This window comes from Acanthochromis polyacanthus, chromosome 7, assembly GCF_021347895.1.
Source record: "Acanthochromis polyacanthus isolate Apoly-LR-REF ecotype Palm Island chromosome 7, KAUST_Apoly_ChrSc, whole genome shotgun sequence".
Taxonomy (NCBI): domain Eukaryota; kingdom Metazoa; phylum Chordata; class Actinopteri; family Pomacentridae; genus Acanthochromis; species Acanthochromis polyacanthus.
The window spans coordinates 805,170-824,216 of NC_067119.1; the positions used below are offsets into that span (position 1 = coordinate 805,170).

Sequence of the window (19,047 nt, forward strand, 5' to 3'; positions counted from 1 at the left end):
GTGGGGGAAAATATATTTTCACAGTGAAACTTCTGACGTCCACATTTTCAACATTTTTGGGAAATTTCTGGACTCTTTTGGTGGAAAAAATGCTTAAAAATTAGCCTAGCTGCGCTAGACAACCCACAGCAACGAATTTAATTCTCTGCCAGGGTGGGTCTAGTTACCCTCCATAAGGCTCGAGGCTGGATTCTCCTAAAACTGGCCGGACCAATCACCATGAAGTGTAGAGTCAGAAGGCGGGCGTAACTAAGTGACGACAGAGGCGCGACGATTCTGACAGAAACAACTGGAAACAATAAACAGTTATCTTTGGACTCGGCTTTGGCCACAGCCCTTAAAGATTTGAAGCTAAAATTCAACTTGAAAGATAAACAAAGGACGGCACTGAAGTGTTTCATTGAGAAGAAAGACGTATTTGGACTTATGCCGACGGGATATGGAAAATCCTTAATATACCAGTTGGCTCCGCTGGTTGGGAAGCTAATGGGACTTAGCCACAATCCGCCGGTGCTCCAGGAACTACATCAGCCTATTCGTTGTGCTGATTGGTTGTATACCTACCCAATTGCTGCAGAGGGATTTGATAGACAACCTTTTAGCCCGCCTCCCTCCCTGTCGAGCTTCCCCTTGTGTCTTCAGAACATGGGTCTAGCGCGGCTAGGCTACTTAAAACTGTTTCTTAATAACGTTCACAAAAAAATCAAATTTTATGTAAATGTTCTGAAGAAAATATTAGAAGTTTTACTGATATGTATATAATCACTTTAGATATTTTTTAGGATTTTTCTTGAAGATTTTTACTCATTTTTTGAAATTCTCAGAAATTTGGGGAATTTTTGCAGATTTTTTAATTTTTTTCTGACAAAGAAACAATATTTGTTGGTGCCTGTAAATGAAGACAACAGGAGGAATAAAACTGGTTTTATGAGATCCCAGAGACGAGTTTTTATTTCTACACAGTTATTGCTTATTTATTACACCATTAGTTTTCACAAAATGATCACAAAGTGGAGCACAAAATGCTCAAAGACACAAAATGACCAGAAACAGACACAGGACCGCCTGCGACACACAGACAAAGTGTATTATGATGATTATATTGTGTATTGTTTTAATCGCGTTGTGTTTCTTGTCATTTTTAAACATTCAGTGTTCGATGTTAGAAGTATTTTCTTGCTGTGATTTTTAACCAAGAATGACAAAGTGCATGTCTGTGTTTTTTTTGACTGTTTAATAAAACAAGTCGTCTCGATTTATTTTCAGTTGTTTATATTTTATAGACACTAATAATTAATGAACTGAGAAGATGATTGAAAAAGAAAGTAAATATATCTATATATTTTAAAATATTTGATTTCAACAACCACAGAGAAAATGAATGAACACTATAATAGTGGTGACCTCCTCCGGTTGCCACGGTAACAGCTTTACGGGGGTATTTCTCTTTGTTTTTGTTTATTTATTGACTGTATTTTTGTGCATCGGTGTCTGAACCGCGGAGTCGCTCCTGTTTTTCTGCACGATCTTTGTCAGACTAAGAGTGACGTGGACGACGTGACCGCCGTGCTGCGTTCAGGGTCTCGGAGATCTCAATTTTCATGAGAAACAGAGAAACTTGCAAATAAAAACACCGAGAAGAACTCGAGAAGCTTCAGTGAAGCTGCAGCAAACTGAGCGGAAATTAGAGAGAAAAGTAAAACAGTTAAATGAGAGCAGCACCAACAAACTAAATGTTATTCCTGCTATTCTGAACCTTTCAGACATACTCACGCATAGATTATTTTTGAATTTCATCAGACTTGATCTCAAAAATCCAGAATTCCTCATATGACAGCATTGCTATTTCAGATCATGCACCATGTAGATTAGTTTATCAGGACGAGGATATCACTTACGATCCACCCAGATGGAGATTTCAACACAAGTGGCTCCAGGACGAAGAATTTATCAAATTTATAGGAAAGCAAACAGATGAATATTTCTTAACAGACCAAACATCAGCAAGAATCAGATGGGAAGCTTTCAAAGCATTTCTCAGAGGAAATATAATTAGTTATACTGGTTACAAGTGCAAAAAGCCAAACAAGAATTAAAGCATGTGGAAAACAAAGTATGAAAAGCAAACTAGTTTTAAAGCTGCATCTAGTCTTTTGTGACTTAAACAATCATTTTATGAACAAGGGGACAGAGCTGGAAATAGCATGGCAAATGAAACAACTAGAAACCAAAACATCTGTAACAACCTTAGAAAATGAAGGCCAAGCAATAGTGAACCCAAAAGAGATTAATGCCACATTTAAAGATTATTATCAAAGTTTACACAAACAAAATGCAGCATTCAAAGCATAAATACAGCCTTGGATAAACTGAATATTCCAGTAATTTCAGACAGTCATAGAGATGAATTGGGTATGGAAATAACAAAAGAAGAAATATCACAAGCCGTTGATGCAATGAATTTGGGCAGACGGGCAGGTCCACATGGTATTCCTATCGATATATATAGAACATTTAAAGATAAGTTGCTCACCCCACTGTTAGATATGATGAAAGAAACTTTTGAAAAAGACTGTCCCCCCCCCCCCCCCATCTCTGAACCAGGCTCTGATTATTCTTCTACCAAAACCTGGTAAAATTCCAAATAAATGTAATAATCTGAGACCAGTTAGTCTCCTTAACTCTGATCTGAAGATAATCTGTAAGGTTTTGGCAAGTAGGCTTCAGAAAATTCTTCCAGGCATAAAGACCAGAATGTCTTTATTAGTGGGAGAAAAGGTTTTCATAATGTCAGAAGAGTTTTAAATAGAAATGGGGAATCATGCACTCCTATCACTGGACGCTGAAAAGGCCTTTGATAGGTTGAGTGGCCGCGTCTTTTTAACGTTTTGAATAGATTTGGACTTGGAAGCAATTTTACTAAATGGATTAAGATACTCTATAAAAACCCACTGCAGAAATACTCAAATAGACATTTTTTGAAACCAATTCAAATTAAAAGAGGCTGTCGCCAAGGATGTCCTCTCTCCTCATTATTATTTTCTTTAGCAATAGAACCTTTGGCAACAGCGATACGAGATCACCCACAGATATCTGGAATCACGGTCGGAGTGAACACAAAGTGTCTTTATTTGCAGACGATGTCGTTTTGTTTTTGTCAAAGCTCACATTGTCAGTCCCGGCAGTGTTGGAAGTGATGCAGTTATTTGGGAACATTTCAGGATATAAAATAAATGAAGCAAAGTCATCGATGTTACTATTAAATGCAATGGAAAGAAAACACCCCCACCCCACGTTTTAAGCTACAAATTTCAAATAGTAGAACAATTTCAATATTCAGGAATTCAAATTCTACCAAATATAGAACATTAAGATAAATTATGAGTTAAAAGAAGAAATGAAAACTTCAGTAAACTGATGGATGTCATTGCCCCCGTCTGTAATGAGAAGAATTCATGTCTTAAAATGATTATGACCAAAACTCTTCTACCTATTCCAGAACATTCCTTTATCTCCTCCGTCTGATTTGTTTACATGGATGAGAACAATATGAAGCTTTATATGGAACAAGGGAAAGCCTAAACTTGGCCTCTCTTCTATATAAGCCATTAGACAGTGGAGGGTTGAAATGACTCACTTTTTTATGGTATTTTTGGGCTGTACAACTTCGCTCCATTACTTTTTATTGTTCAGATGAAAATCGTCCACATTGGGTAGAAATGGAAGCTCAACATTTGAATTTACCTCTCCCTACATTTTTTATTCTGACACAACAAAAAAAACTACTAAAACATCTCACAAATCCTTTATTGAAACATGGTCCAGGTTTTGAATGATGTCAGAAAATATTTGACAGATACACAACTCTATCACAACTACGTCCAACATGAGGAAACCAGTCGTTCATTCCTGGAAGAGCAGATGCAACTTTTAAAACATGGGCAGCCAAAGGACTGAAAACAACCGGGAGCCTCTATTCACCACAATGGGATGACGTCATGTCCTTTGGAGAACTTAAAGTCCAATTGGATCTTGACAAAAAGCATTAAATACTTTCAACTGAGAAGTTTTGTGAATGCACATCAAACTAACCTCAGAATTTTATGCATATTACAACTAAATTCTACTGAAAATTCAAAAAGAAAATTAATGTCCTGGAATAACGACTTAAAACTACAAATTAGTGAACAAGAAACAACATGCAAAAAAACTCGTCAATTAATAGCCGCTTAAGGATTTTACAGTTCAAATGGTTAATGAGAGTTTATACTACACCTGTCAAATTAAACACATATAACAAAAACACAGCAGACATGAGAATAAAATGTGGATTAAAAGGAACATTACTGCACTGCATGTGGGAATGAATACATTCTGGACAGACATAAAAGGCCAAATGGAGAAAATCATTTCAAAAAAGATTATTTTTAATTTCTATATATCCAAAGAAACACAATTTCAGCCAAACAGAATCCACGTTTATAGACATCAGCTCATTAGTAGCCAAAAGATGCATCGCTTTAACTTGGAAGAATGTCAGTGGACCAAACATCACCCAGTGGCTTCAACAAGCGTTATCTGCCCTACCACTGGAAAGAATAACACATAAAGAGAAACAACACGTATCTGAGAAAATACAGAGACCATTTATAACATTTATAACAGAACCGGATGTATCTGACGGCAGCATTGACTTTTAAGCCCCCTGCAGAAAGTATTGGGTGTAAGGGAAACAATTTATGCCAGAAGGAGAAGCTGTTTTTTGTTCTATGTATATTTTTCTTTATTTTTATATAAATACATCATAGAAGTTGTTGGTCTATGTTTTTATGAAACGCCATGTAAAACATAATCTGTGAAAACATTGTGAAAAGGTACATGGATGAAAAAGAATAAAAATATATTTGGCAAAAACAACAGTAAAATGGAAAAGCCTCTTCTAGGAGAACAAAGAGGACAACAGGCAGCTTCCAAATTAAATCTAATAAATTATATTTTAGCAAAGTACTGAATGCAAAGCAGAATGTGTGAATATTCTTCCACTGTCAGAGCTGCAGAGAACAAATAATCTGATTTTATTAAATAATAACACTGAACTGTGCAGTAAAAAGAGACACAAACACAACATGAACAAAAATAAAACAGACGTGAAGATCAGCTTTTATCAGCCTGCAACCTTCTTCATTTTCCACTCAGTCCCTGAACGCCTCAGAGCTCTCTGCCGCCCCCTGCAGGTCCACAGGGAACGTTAGCTGGAAATTAGGTGGATTTCCTGAAGTAACGAACTCAGAGCTGCTTTATTCCAGTATTTTCAGACATAAATCCAACAGCTTCCGGTTACAGATTAAATAAAATAAATGATTTGCCGCTTCTGCTTCAAATTAAAATCATTCAGTCTGAAGTAAAACCGGATGTTTTGTCAGCATGAACATTATTGTATTCTAATGTTTCTAACAGACCAAAGGAAAATATTTTAAAACTACTGTCTGTTTAAAAAGTAACTGAGTACATTTACTCCGGTCCGTTACTTTCAGACGTCATCAATGAACCAGTATTGTCATAATTATTACTTTTCTCTCCTCTTTTGTATTCACCTCTTCTGGCCGCTGCGAGCTTCCGTACGGACTTCCTGTTTGTATATGCGGACGTTGAGCGTCCCGTTGCCATAGCAACCGGTGAGCTCGACACCGGAGGACGCAGAAACAGGTGAGTTCACCTGGAGATGAACCTGAGATCATTTTATTATCAGGAGCCAATGATAAGCTCTGTTACAGTAAAGTACCAGGAACACGCAGTAGAAGTACTCTGTTACAGTAAAAGTACCGGGAACACGCAGTAGAAGTACTCTGTTACAGTAAAGTACCAGGAACACGCAGTAGAAGTACTCTGTTACAGTAAAAGTACCGGGAACACGCAGTAGAAGTACTCTGTTACAGTAAAGTACCGGGAACACGCAGTAGAAGTACTCTGTTACAGTAAAGTACCGGGAACACGCAGTAGAAGTACTCTGTTACAGTAAAGTACCAGGAACACGCAGTAGAAGTACTCTGTTACAGTAAAAGTACCGGGAACACGCAGTAGAAGTACTCTGTTACAGTAAAGTACCGGGAACACGCAGTAGAAGTACTCTGTTACAGTAAAGTACCGGGAACACGCAGTAGAAGTACTCTGTTACAGTAAAGTACCGGGAACACGCAGTAGAAGTACTCTGTTACAGTAAAGTACCGGGAACACGCAGTAGAAGTACTCTGTTACAGTAAAGTACCGGGAACACGCAGTAGAAGTACTCTGTTACAGTAAAGTACCGGGAACACGCAGTAGAAGTACTCTGTTACAGTAAAGTACCGGGAACACGCAGTAGAAGTACTCTGTTACAGTAAAGTACCGGGAACACGCAGTAGAAGTACTCTGTTACAGTCAAAGTACCGGGAACACGCAATAGAAGTACTCTGTTACAGTAAAGTACCGGGAACACGCAATAGAAGTACTCTGTTACAGTAAAGTACCGGGAACACGCAGTAGAAGTACTCTGTTACAGTAAAGTACCGGGAACACGCAGTAGAAGTACTCTGTTACAGTAAAGTACCGGGAACACGCAGTAGAAGTACTCTGTTACAGTCAAAGTACCGGGAACACGCAGTAGAAGTACTCTGTTACAGTAAAGTACCGGGAACACGCAATAGAAGTACTCTGTTACAGTCAAAGTACCGGGAACACGCAGTAGAAGTACTCTGTTACAGTAAAGTACCGGGAACACGCAGTAGAAGTACTCTGTTACAGTAAAGTACCAGGAACACGCAATAGAAGTACTCTGTTACAGTCAAAGTACCAGGAACACGCAGTAGAAGTACTCTGTTACAGTCAAAGTACCGGGAACACGCAGTAGAAGTACTCTGTTACAGTAAAGTACCGGGAACACGCAATAGAAGTACTCTGTTACAGTCAAAGTACCGGGAACACGCAGTAGAAGTACTCTGTTACAGTAAAGTACCGGGAACACGCAGTAGAAGTACTCTGTTACAGTAAAGTACCGGGAACACGCAGTAGAAGTACTCTGTTACAGTAAAGTACCGGGAACACGCAGTAGAAGTACTCTGTTACAGTAAAGTACCGGGAACACGCAGTAGAAGTACTCTGTTACAGTAAAGTACCGGGAACACGCAGTAGAAGTACTCTGTTACAGTAAAGTACCGAGAACACGCAGTAGAAGTACTCTGTTACAGTAAAGTACCGGGAACACGCAGTAGAAGTACTCTGTTACAGTAAAGTACCGGGAACACGCAGTAGAAGTACTCTGTTACAGTAAAGTACCGGGAACACGCAGTAGAAGTACTCTGTTACAGTAAAGTACCGGGAACACGCAGTAGAAGTACTCTGTTACAGTAAAGTACCGGGAACACGCAGTAGAAGTACTCTGTTACAGTAAAGTACCGGGAACACGCAGTAGAAGTACTCTGTTACAGTAAAGTACCGGGAACACGCAGTAGAAGTACTCTGTTACAGTAAAGTACCGGGAACACGCAGTAGAAGTACTCTGTTACAGTAAAGTACCGGGAACACGCAGTAGAAGTACTCTGTTACAGTCAAAGTACCAGGAACACGCAATAGAAGTACTCTGTTACAGTAAAGTACCGGGAACACGCAGTAGAAGTACTCTGTTACAGTAAAGTACCGGGAACACGCAGTAGAAGTACTCTGTTACAGTAAAGTACCGGGAACACGCAGTAGAAGTACTCTGTTACAGTAAAGTACCGGGAACACGCAATAGAAGTACTCTGTTACAGTAAAGTACCGGGAACACGCAATAGAAGTACTCTGTTACAGTAAAGTACCGGGAACACGCAGTAGAAGTACTCTGTTACAGTAAAGTACCGGGAACACGCAGTAGAAGTACTCTGTTACAGTAAAGTACCAGGAACACGCAGTAGAAGTACTCTGTTACAGTCAAAGTACCGGGAACACGCAGTAGAAGTACTCTGTTACAGTAAAGTACCGGGAACACGCAATAGAAGTACTCTGTTACAGTCAAAGTACCGGGAACACGCAGTAGAAGTACTCTGTTACAGTAAAGTACCGGGAACACGCAGTAGAAGTACTCTGTTACAGTAAAGTACCAGGAACACGCAATAGAAGTACTCTGTTACAGTCAAAGTACCGGGAACACGCAGTAGAAGTACTCTGTTACAGTCAAAGTACCGGGAACACGCAGTAGAAGTACTCTGTTACAGTAAAGTACCGGGAACACGCAATAGAAGTACTCTGTTACAGTCAAAGTACCGGGAACACGCAGTAGAAGTACTCTGTTACAGTCAAAGTACCGGGAACACGCAGTAGAAGTACTCTGTTACAGTAAAGTACCGGGAACACGCAGTAGAAGTACTCTGTTACAGTCAAAGTACCGGGAACACGCAGTAGAAGTACTCTGTTACAGTAAAGTACCGGGAACACGCAGTAGAAGTACTCTGTTACAGTCAAAGTACCGGGAACACGCAGTAGAAGTACTCTGTTACAGTCAAAGTACCGGGAACACGCAGTAGAAGTACTCTGTTACAGTAAAGTACCAGGAACACGCAGTAGAAGTACTCTGTTACAGTAAAGTACCGGGAACACGCAGTAGAAGTACTCTGTTACAGTCAAAGTACCGGGAACACGCAGTAGAAGTACTCTGTTACAGTAAAGTACCAGGAACACGCAGTAGAAGTACTCTGTTACAGTAAAGTACCAGGAACACGCAGTAGAAGTACTCTGTTACAGTAAAGTACCGGGAACACGCAGTAGAAGTACTCTGTTACAGTAAAGTACCGGGAACACGCAGTAGAAGTACTCTGTTACAGTAAAGTACCGGGAACACGCAATAGAAGTACTCTGTTACAGTAAAGTACCGGGAACACGCAGTAGAAGTACTCTGTTACAGTAAAGTACCGGGAACACGCAGTAGAAGTACTCTGTTACAGTAAAGTACCGGGAACACGCAGTAGAAGTACTCTGTTACAGTAAAGTACCGGGAACACGCAGTAGAAGTACTCTGTTACAGTCAAAGTACCGGGAACACGCAGTAGAAGTACTCTGTTACAGTAAAGTACCAGGAACACGCAGTAGAAGTACTCTGTTACAGTAAAGTACCGGGAACACGCAGTAGAAGTACTCTGTTACAGTAAAGTACCGGGAACACGCAGTAGAAGTACTCTGTTACAGTAAAGTACCGGGAACACGCAGTAGAAGTACTCTGTTACAGTAAAGTACCGGGAACACGCAATAGAAGTACTCTGTTACAGTAAAGTACCGGGAACACGCAGTAGAAGTACTCTGTTACAGTAAAGTACCGGGAACACGCAGTAGAAGTACTCTGTTACAGTAAAGTACCGGGAACACGCAGTAGAAGTACTCTGTTACAGTAAAGTACCGGGAACACGCAGTAGAAGTACTCTGTTACAGTAAAGTACCGGGAACACGCAGTAGAAGTACTCTGTTACAGTAAAGTACCGGGAACACGCAGTAGAAGTACTCTGTTACAGTATTTAATACAAACATGTTCCACAGCAGCGATCGATGGACGTATTGATCAGAGGGAAATCCTCACTGAACCCTGATCATTAGATCAGTAGATAAAATGATTGACAGGTGAATCGATGATGACGATTTTAAATGACGTTTGTGTGTGAACAGAAGCTGATTCATCATCTTCATCTTCATCATGTCATCACCTCGACTCGGCGTCGTCAGAGAATCCATGTTGACCAACCCGCTGCACATCAAGGTACCAGCACCACAGCAACCATTAAACAACAAATAAAAAACCATTAAACAACCAAAGCAACCAATAAACAGCTCATAAAATACATTAAACAACCACTAAAAAACAATTAAAAAAAACAATGAACAACCAGTAAAATGAAGGTGATGATGGTGGTGATGATGATGATGGTGGTGGTGGTGATGATGATGGTGGTGGTGGTGATGATGATGAAGATCTCTCCTGTCTCCAGGCTCCTCTGGGTCAGAGTCGGTCCAGAGGTCTGACTGTTCCTGGTCCAGATTTTACTTTTGGAACCAGCAGCAGCTCACTCAAACATGGAGGCGTGGCCGAAGGTAAGCCCTGCCCACTCTAACTCATAATAAAAACGGTAAAAATCATGATGTCAGCATTAGCATATAAACATCTGTTAGCAGAAAAACATCTATTAGCTTGTAAACGTCTGTTAGCTTATACATCTGTTAGCATATAAACGTCTGTTAGCTTATACATCTGTTAGCATATAAACATCTGTTAGCTTATACATCTGTTAGCATATAAACGTCTGTTAGCAGAAAAACATCTGAATAGATGTTTTTCTGCTAACAGACGTTTACAAGTTAATATTCGCTTGTAAACGTCTGTTAGCTTATACATCTGTTAGCATATAAACGTCTGTTAGCAGAAAAACATCTGAATAGATGTTTTTCTGCTAACAGACGTTTACAAGTTAATATTCGCTTGTAAACGTCTGTTAGCTTATACATCTGTTAGCATGTAAACGTCTGTTAGCTTATACATCTGTTAGCATATAAACATCTGTTAGCTTATACATCTGTTAGCATATAAACATCTGTTAGCTTATACATCTGTTAGCATATAAACATCTGTTAGCTTATACATCTGTTAGCGTATAAACATCTGTTAGCTTATACATCTGTTAGCATATAAACATCTGTTAGCTTATACATCTGTTAGCGTATAAACATCTGTTGGCATATCAAAGGGCTGTTAGCATATAAATGTTAACAGCGTGTAAAAAAACTTTTAAAATATATCAACCGTTAGCACATAAACATCTGTTAGCATATAAAAATATCTGCTAGCTAATAAACAGTTGTTAGCATAAAAACGTCCATTAGCATATAAACAGCTACACAAATTCTAAACATGAATGTTGTTTTTATGCCAGTGATAATATCTGTCAAAGTGCTTTGTAAATATTCTTCTGAAAGGTGCTATACAAATAAATACATACATAAATAAATACAATTATTAATAAAGCTAATGCCACTCTTTCTGCGCTAATCCTCGGTTTTTTATACCAGTGTTTGGATTTAAATGCTAATCTTTAGTTTTTGGGCTATTTTTTTGATCCTAAGCTAAAAAGTAAATGCTCGGTTGTTTTCACACTGAGCTTGTATGCTAACAGTATGCGTTAGCTCACTTCTCTCTCTATGAAGCTAACGATGTGTGGTCTAAGTTGCATCTTTACCTGGTGTTTCTCTCTGGAATATGTTTGTAGTACCTGCTAGACAGAGCTGACATCATGAAGAAGATATGTGGCTCCAAATTATTAGAACATTTTAATATGTTACGATGGAGACGACTACTCAGGAAACTTCTTGTGGAATCGAAAACTGCATATTTATAGCAAAACCAAAAATACACACCGACCTTCAGTGATCGTATGGATCTGAACCAGACTGACAAACACATCCAGGTTTACATTCAGGTTTATATTCAGGAGCATCATCCTGCTGATTTACTGTCAATGATCGTCCTCACAGAGGTAGAAACTTTACCGTCTGTGTGTGTGTTACTGTGTGTGTCTGTGTGTGTCTGTGTGTCTGTGTGTGTGTTTAGCAGCGGTCAGCTGTCAGAGTGTGTTTGTGTGAAGGAAACATGCCTTCAGGCAACAATCTCTGCTGTCACTCAAACACACACAGACACACTAAACTGAACACTATGCTCCTCTGATCTGTCAATCACACACACACACACACACACACACACACACACACACACACACACACACACACACACACACACACACACACATACACACACACACACACCCTGGTCAGGTATCTGTGTGTATAATGTGGAACCCTGCAATAGAACCGGGTTCTGAGGAGAACCTTCAGTAACAACGTTCTCCAGTTCTGTCCAGCTGGAAGGTTCCGTCCAGACCGGAGGGTTCTGTCGTGCGTCTGGACTTCGTGTCTCTGAACCGGGACGCCGTCCGGTCTGGTCTGGTCACCTCCAAGGAGATCAGTCAGTACCGGGCTCAGAGGGGCGGACCCTCCATACAGAGCCCCGCCCCCAGATGCTGTGAGGGTGGAGCCTCACGTCATCCAGCACCGGTACCGGACATGACGTTTGGAGTCCGAAACAGGTGAGAAGACCTGATCAATTATCAGTGATTGGTCAGTGATTGATCAGTGGTTGATCAGTGGTTGATCAGTGATTGGTCAGTGATTGGTCAGTGATTGGTCAGTGGTTGATCAGTGGTTGATCAGTGGTTGATCAGTGATTGGTCAGTGATTGGTCAGTGGTTGATCAGTGGTTGGTCAGTGATTGGTCAGTGGTTGATCAGTGGTTGATCAGTGGTTGGTCAGTGGTTGATCAGTGGTTGATCAGTGGTTGATCAGTGGTTGGTCAGTGATTGGTCAGTGGTTGATCAGTGGTTGATCAGTGGTTGGTCAGTGGTTGATCAGTGGTTGGTCAGTGGTTGATCAGTGGTTGGTCAGTGGTTGGTCAGTGGTTGATCAGTGGTTGATCAGTGGTTGATCAGTGGTTGATCAGTGGTTGGTCAGTGATTGGTCAGTGGTTGATCAGTGGTTGGTCAGTGGTTGATCAGTGGTTGATCAGTGGCTGGTCAGTGGTTGGTCAGTGGTTGATCAGTGGTTGGTCAGTGGTTGATCAGTGGTTGGTCAGTGGTTGATCAGTGGTTGATCAGTGGTTGGTCAGTGGTTGATCAGTGGTTGATCAGTGGTTGGTCAGTGGTTGATCAGTGGTTGGTCAGTGATTGGTCAGTGGTTGATCAGTGGTTGGTCAGTGATTGGTCAGTGGTTGATCAGTGGTTGATCAGTGGTTGATCAGTGGTTGGTCAGTGGTTGATCAGTGGTTGGTCAGTGGTTGATCAGTGGTTGGTCAGTGGTTGATCAGTGGTTGGTCAGTGATTGGTCAGTGGTTGATCAGTGGTTGATCAGTGGTTGGTCAGTGGTTGATCAGTGGTTGATCAGTGGTTGATCAGTGGTTGGTCAGTGGTTGATCAGTGGTTGGTCAGTGGTTGATCAGTGGTTGGTCAGTGGTTGGTCAGTGGTTGGTCAGTGATTGGTCAGTGGTTGGTCAGTGATTGGTCAGTGATTGATAAGTGATCGTGTGTCCATCAGGCCGTCTTCTCCACTGTCAGATCTTCTGTCTCATCAATACGGACGCAGCTGGTTGGACGAGCAGCTGAGCAGGAACCAGAACAGCACCACACACCAGGTGAGATCACACCTGCAGCTTCACCAATCAGCTTTACCTCAAAACTGTTCTTCTACCTGCAGTTAAAAAACCTAAATCAGAACCTATAAACCAGAACCTTCCTACTCCTGGTTCTGGTTCTCGAGGACCAACTCAGCTGAGACCAACAGGGGAACATTCAGAGTTTCAGGTTGAACTGCAGGCAGTGTTTCCTCAGAGAGACTGAGAGGAAAATAAATAAAACAAACTCAGCAGAACCAGGAACAGAGGAGATCCATCCAGCATGGACGAACATGTACAGCTGATGGTAGAACACGTACAGCTGATGGTAGAACATGTACAGCTGATGGTGGAACATCTACAGCTGATGGTGGAACATCTACAGCTGATGGTGGAACATCTACAGCTGATGGTAGAACATGTACAGCTGATGGTGGAACATCTACAGCTGATGGTGGAACATCTACAGCTGATGGTAGAACATGTACAGCTGATGGTAGAACACGTACAGCTGATGGTAGAACATGTACAGCTGATGGTAGAACATCTACAGCTGATGGTGGAACATCTACAGCTGATGGTGGAACATCTACAGCTGATGGTGGAACATCTACAGCTGATGGTAGAACATGTACAGCTGATGGTAGAACATCTACAGCTGATGGTAGAACATCTACAGCTGATGGTGGAACATGTACAGCTGATGGTGGAACATGTACAGCTGATGGTAGAACATCTACAGCTGATGGTGGAACATGTACAGCTGATGGTGGAACATGTACAGCTGATGGTAGAACATCTACAGCTGATGGTGGAACATGTACAGCTGATGGTGGAACATGTACAGCTGATGGTGGAACATGTACAGCTGATGGTAGAACATCTACAGCTGATGGTGGAACATGTACAGCTGATGGTGGAACATGTACAGCTGATGGTAGAACATCTACAGCTGATGGTGGAACATCTACAGCTGATGGTAGAACATCTACAGCTGATGGTGGAACATGTACAGCTGATGGTAGAACATCTACAGCTGATGGTGGAACATCTCTTTGTGCAGGTTAAACCAGGAGGAGCTGCAGAAACCAGAACCACTCTGATGAGGAGGAGCCGAGCTCTACCTGTCACACACTCACCTGTACAACTGTCTCAGTTCACACAGGTAACACACACACCTGATCACAGGTAACACACTTGTATCCAGGTGAGTGTCTGGTGACCAGCTGACAGGTGAGTTCTGCTCTGTGTCCAGGTGTCTCCAGCTCTGGACACCTTCAGGGACCCTGCTGCTCGTGTTCGGGCCTTCAGGCTCAGCGGTGGAACCGGACGTCCAGCAGAACATCAGGGGACGGACCGGACGGAACCGAGGACAGGAGAACCTCTGAGCACAAATAAAGAGTGAAACAATTTAAATGTCTCTGTGATGTTCATCAGAAACATGTGGTCAGTGTCAGAGGTTCCTCAGGGTTCTACACTGGAACCTCTGCTGTTCTGAGGCGGTTCTTCAGACCGAGGAACCCCTTAATTCAGGAAAACACATCCAAACACTTAAAAAAAAATAAAAATAATTTTAAAAAAACAACTCTGTTGAAAATGGTTCTTAAAGAACTGGTGTTTGTTGAGGAGCATCATTGGTGTTGAGGAGGTTCTGTAAAGAACAGTTGGACCAACAGGCATGTTCTCTCACTGTTCTTCAGCAACAAAGGAGGATGTCAGAGTCACAGAAGTAATCCAGTAAAAGCACTTAGTTACTTTCAGCCGCTGAATTCAGAACTGAAGTAAAAAGAAAAGGAGGAGACTGATGATGATGATGAAGAGGAGGAGCAGGGTTCATCTGTTTCTCAGTTTTGGTCTTAGCCTGAACGCAGCAGCTGATCGATCGGGATCAATAACTTCTAACTTGGATTTTCTTTAATTCTACTTTAAAAGGATAAAAATGACGTCAAACTAACGCCGTCATGTTGTCGTCACATGTCCTGGTGTCATGTTTCCTCTCACCTGCTGCTTGAACTGACTCACCTGCCCAGACGGAGATGGAGGTCTCCGCCTCCGGCTGCTTCTGCATCGACTCTCTGCTCTCCCTCAGGCCGCCCGCAGCGCTCCTCTCCCGGCCGCGTCCTCCGGAGCTCAGCCCGGCGGGCAGCGGCGGCTCGGAGCCTCCTTCTCCGCGGAGAGACTCCGCTGCCCGGCTGGATGCTCCGCTGCAGCCCCGCTCCGTCAGCTCCTCCTTCCTGATACGGGACATCTTAGGGGACTGTCGGTCGTGTTCTGACCCGGGTCGGGTCTGTTCTGACATGGGGCAGCCGGAGCTGGAAGTCGAACCGTTCCGATCCGGAGCGGAGGAAAGTCAGAGCAGCGCTTCTTCTGACAACGAGCCCAGAGGTAAGAAAAAGAGTTGGAATGAAGAAAACTGGTCTAATAAAGAGCTAAATATGAAGAAAACTGATTTATTAAAGAGCTAAATATGAAGAAAACTGATTTATTAAAGAGTTAAATGTCCAGAAGGAGTGAAATAAAAGAAAATTTTATTGTAAGTCAGATTAAATTTCTGTAAAATTCCAGAACCACACGTCGGATCTGAACTACTTTCTATTTTAATGCTTTTATTTTAACAGTTTATTATTTAAATAGTCGAAACGAAGAAGTGAAGGTTTAGATTTATATCAGACCTTTGTGTTCTGATCAGGTATTGATTAGATAATGAAGTATCTATTGTTTTATTGATCCTAATCATTCATAGTATATAAATTAGTTCCAAATACCTCGTTCCAGCATTGATCAGGACGAAATAAATCCTTCTTTTCTCTAATTATTTCTCTTTCTGCTGCTTTGATGCTTTTTATGAAGAATCCGCTGAAGAACAAAGATGTCGGAGCTGCTCATGAATTATTGATCATCAGAACAATCAGAGATCATTAAAGCAGATTTATTTCTCTAATTAAATATTCAAGATAAAAACTGGCGAAATAAAACAAGAATGGGAAAATATAGTTTTGATATTTTACTTATTGAACAATCAGCCGATTATTGCGGAAAATAATGTCAGATGACTGGAGATACTATCAGTTAATGATCGATCAGACTGATTGGAGCAGCTTCATCAGAACCTCATTCAAATGATTTTATTTCTATGAGTCGATCTTAAAATGTTAATTTAACTGAAAGGGTTTTAGCTGCAGCATTAATAATCAATAAATCAATGAATAACTGTATTGAACGCACTCTATCAGACCAATCAGCTGACAGCACCGATGTGACGTCATGTCCGCCTGTCAATCACCCAGCGCTCGGCGGTTCTGACCCGGTTCGGCTGAAGAAGCCCCGGAAGGCCCGAACTGCGTTCAGCGACCAGCAGCTGTCCAGACTGGAGAGAAGCTTCCAGAAGCAGAAGTACCTGAACGTCCAGGACCGCATGGAGCTGGCAGCCGCCCTGCAGCTGAGCGACACGCAGGTCAAGACCTGGTACCAGAACCGCAGGTAGGCTGGAACCACGGGGAACCGAGAACATGGGGAACCTAGAACCAAGGGGAACCTAGAACCATGGGGAACTAGAACCACGGGGAACTAGAACCAGAGGGAACCTAGAACCACGGGGAACTAGAACCAAGGGGAACCTAGAACAAAAAGGAACCTAGAACCAAAAGGAACATGGAAGAACGGGGAACCTAGAATCAAAGGGAACCTAGAACCAAAAGGAAACTAGAACCAGAGGGTACCTAGAACCACGGAAAACCTAGAACTAGAGGGAACCTAGAACCACGGGGAACTAGAACCAGAGGGAACCTCGAACCAGAAGGAACCTAGAACCACGGGAAACCTAGAACCAGAGAGAACCTAGAACCACAGGGAACTAGAACCAGAGGGAACCTAGAACACGGGGAACCTAGAACCAGAGGGAACCTTGAACCAGAGGGAACCTAGAACCAGAGGGAACCTAGAACACGGGGAACCTCGAACCAGAGGGAACCTAGAACCACGGGGAACTAGAACCAGATTGAACCTAGAACCAGAGGGAACCTAGAACCACAGGGAACTAGAACCAGAGGGAACCTAGGACTAAGGGGAACCAAGAACCAAAAGGAACCTAGAACCAGAGGGAACCTAGAACCAGGGGGAACCTAGAACCAGAGGGAACCTAGAACCAAAAAGAACCTAGAACCAGAAGGAACCAAGAACCACGGGGAACCGAGAACCACGGGAAACCTAGAACCAGAGGGAACCTAGAACCACGGGGAACTAGAACCAGAGGGAGCCTAGAACCACGGGGAACTAGAACCAGATTGAACCTAGAACCAGAGAGAACCTAGGACCCAAGGGAACCTAGAACCAAAAGGAACCTAGAACCAGAGGGAACCTAGAACCAAGGGGAACTTAAAACCAGAGGGAAGCTAGAACCAAAAGGAACCTAGAACCATGAAGAACCTAGAACCAGAGGGAACTTAGAACCAAAAGGAACCTAGAAACAGAGGGAACCTAGAACCAAAAGAAACCTAGAATCAGAGGGAACCTAGAACCAAGGGGAACCTATAACCACAGATAATCTAGAACCAGAGGGAACCTAGAACCAAAAGGCACCTAGACCCAGAGGGAACCTAGAATCAAGGGAAACCTAGAACCAGAGGGAACCTAGAACCAAAAGGAACCTAGAACCACGGGGAACCTAGAACCAGAGGGAACCTAGAAGCACGGGGAACCTAGAACCAAAAGGAACCTAGAACCAGAGGGAACCTAGAACCACGGGGAACCTAGAACCAAAAGGAACCTAGAACCACGGGGAACCTAGAACCAAAAGGAACCTAGAACCACGGGGAACCTAGAACCAGAGGAAACCTAGAACCATGGGTAACCTAGAACCAAAAGGAACCTAGACCCAGAGGGAACCGAGAACTGCAGGCAAACCAACCAGATCTGAACCTGAACAGAACAAGTGAAAGACTAAAGTGAGTTTTATTTTGGTTTTATTTTGGTAACCCGTCCATCCAGCAATGCTGAGGTTCTGATTAATAATAAACACGGTGATCAATAATTCAGCAGCGTGTCTGTAATTAATAATCAATAATTAATGCAGAAACAAATCTGGAGCTTTTAGTGGAGAACCGTTTATTATTTATCCGTTTATTTTTATTGTTCAGAGGATCCTGAGCTGTGATTGGACGAAAACTTCATCATCAGTGAGTTTGATGTTTCTGTTTGCTGCTTTGACTTAAAGACGAGATTTTAAAACTCTGATTTCCTCCGTTAGATTCAGAATGAGAGAAGAAAACAGCAGGCTGATATTATGGGATATATTCACTGGTCTCTGATGAGTGGAAATAAAAAAATAAGAATTCTTTTTTCCCTGACTGAATGACAACACATTCTAGATGTTTCACCTCCATTCATCCCTGTTCATTCTTCAGAGGCTACTTTCTGATGACCTCTGTCTACTTCCTGTTTACCTCCTGTCTACTTCCTGTTTACCTCCCGTCTATTTCCTGTTTACTTCCTGTCTACCTCCTGTCTACTTCCTGTTTCCTCCTGTCTACTTCCTGTTTACCCCCTGTCTACTTCCTGTTTCCTCCTGTCTACTTCCTGTTTCCTCCAGGACTAAGTGGAAGCGTCAGTCTGCTGCTGGTCTGGATCTTCTGGCTGAAGGCAGGATGTTTCTGCCTCCACACTTCTTGTACCCTCCAGCCCCACCCACCCTGGACCTCTACTTGTGCCGAGGCCACGCCCACCACACTGCCCCGCCCCTGCTGCCCCACATCCTCACCCACACCGACCACCGCTGAGAGCAGCAGCTACTGGGAGGACTGATGGGGGGACTGGGGGGACTGATGGGGGGACTGGGAGAACTG

General features: G+C 42.4%; 2 protein-coding genes and 1 long non-coding RNA gene across 3 annotated transcripts; 2 read left to right on the forward strand and 1 right to left on the reverse strand.

Annotated features, from left to right (window-relative positions):
• The first annotated feature begins 5,598 nt into the window (after positions 1-5,598).
• cfap77 (cilia and flagella associated protein 77) lies at positions 5,599-14,623 on the forward strand. The gene is made up of 7 exons (XM_051951269.1): positions 5,599-5,706; positions 9,667-9,757; positions 9,987-10,089; positions 11,897-12,131; positions 13,132-13,228; positions 14,271-14,372; positions 14,463-14,623. Exons 2-7 carry the CDS (start codon positions 9,695-9,697, stop codon positions 14,610-14,612), a joined length of 750 nt encoding a protein of 249 aa, XP_051807229.1. The 5' UTR covers positions 5,599-5,706; positions 9,667-9,694; the 3' UTR covers positions 14,613-14,623.
• A 2-nt stretch (positions 14,624-14,625) lies between these two features.
• On the forward strand, positions 14,626-19,039 carry barhl1a (BarH-like homeobox 1a). The gene is made up of 3 exons (XM_051951270.1): positions 14,626-15,592; positions 16,495-16,687; positions 18,795-19,039. The coding sequence occupies exons 1-3, from the start codon at positions 15,244-15,246 to the stop codon at positions 18,979-18,981; spliced, it is 729 nt and encodes a 242-aa protein (XP_051807230.1). The 5' UTR covers positions 14,626-15,243; the 3' UTR covers positions 18,982-19,039.
• LOC127534900 (uncharacterized) lies at positions 18,152-18,913 on the reverse strand. Its single transcript, XR_007943450.1, has 2 exons — positions 18,704-18,913; positions 18,152-18,670 (listed from the first exon to the last, which is right to left on the reverse strand). It is a non-coding gene; the product is annotated as an uncharacterized LOC127534900 (long non-coding RNA).
• Positions 19,040-19,047: the final 8 nt, after the last annotated feature.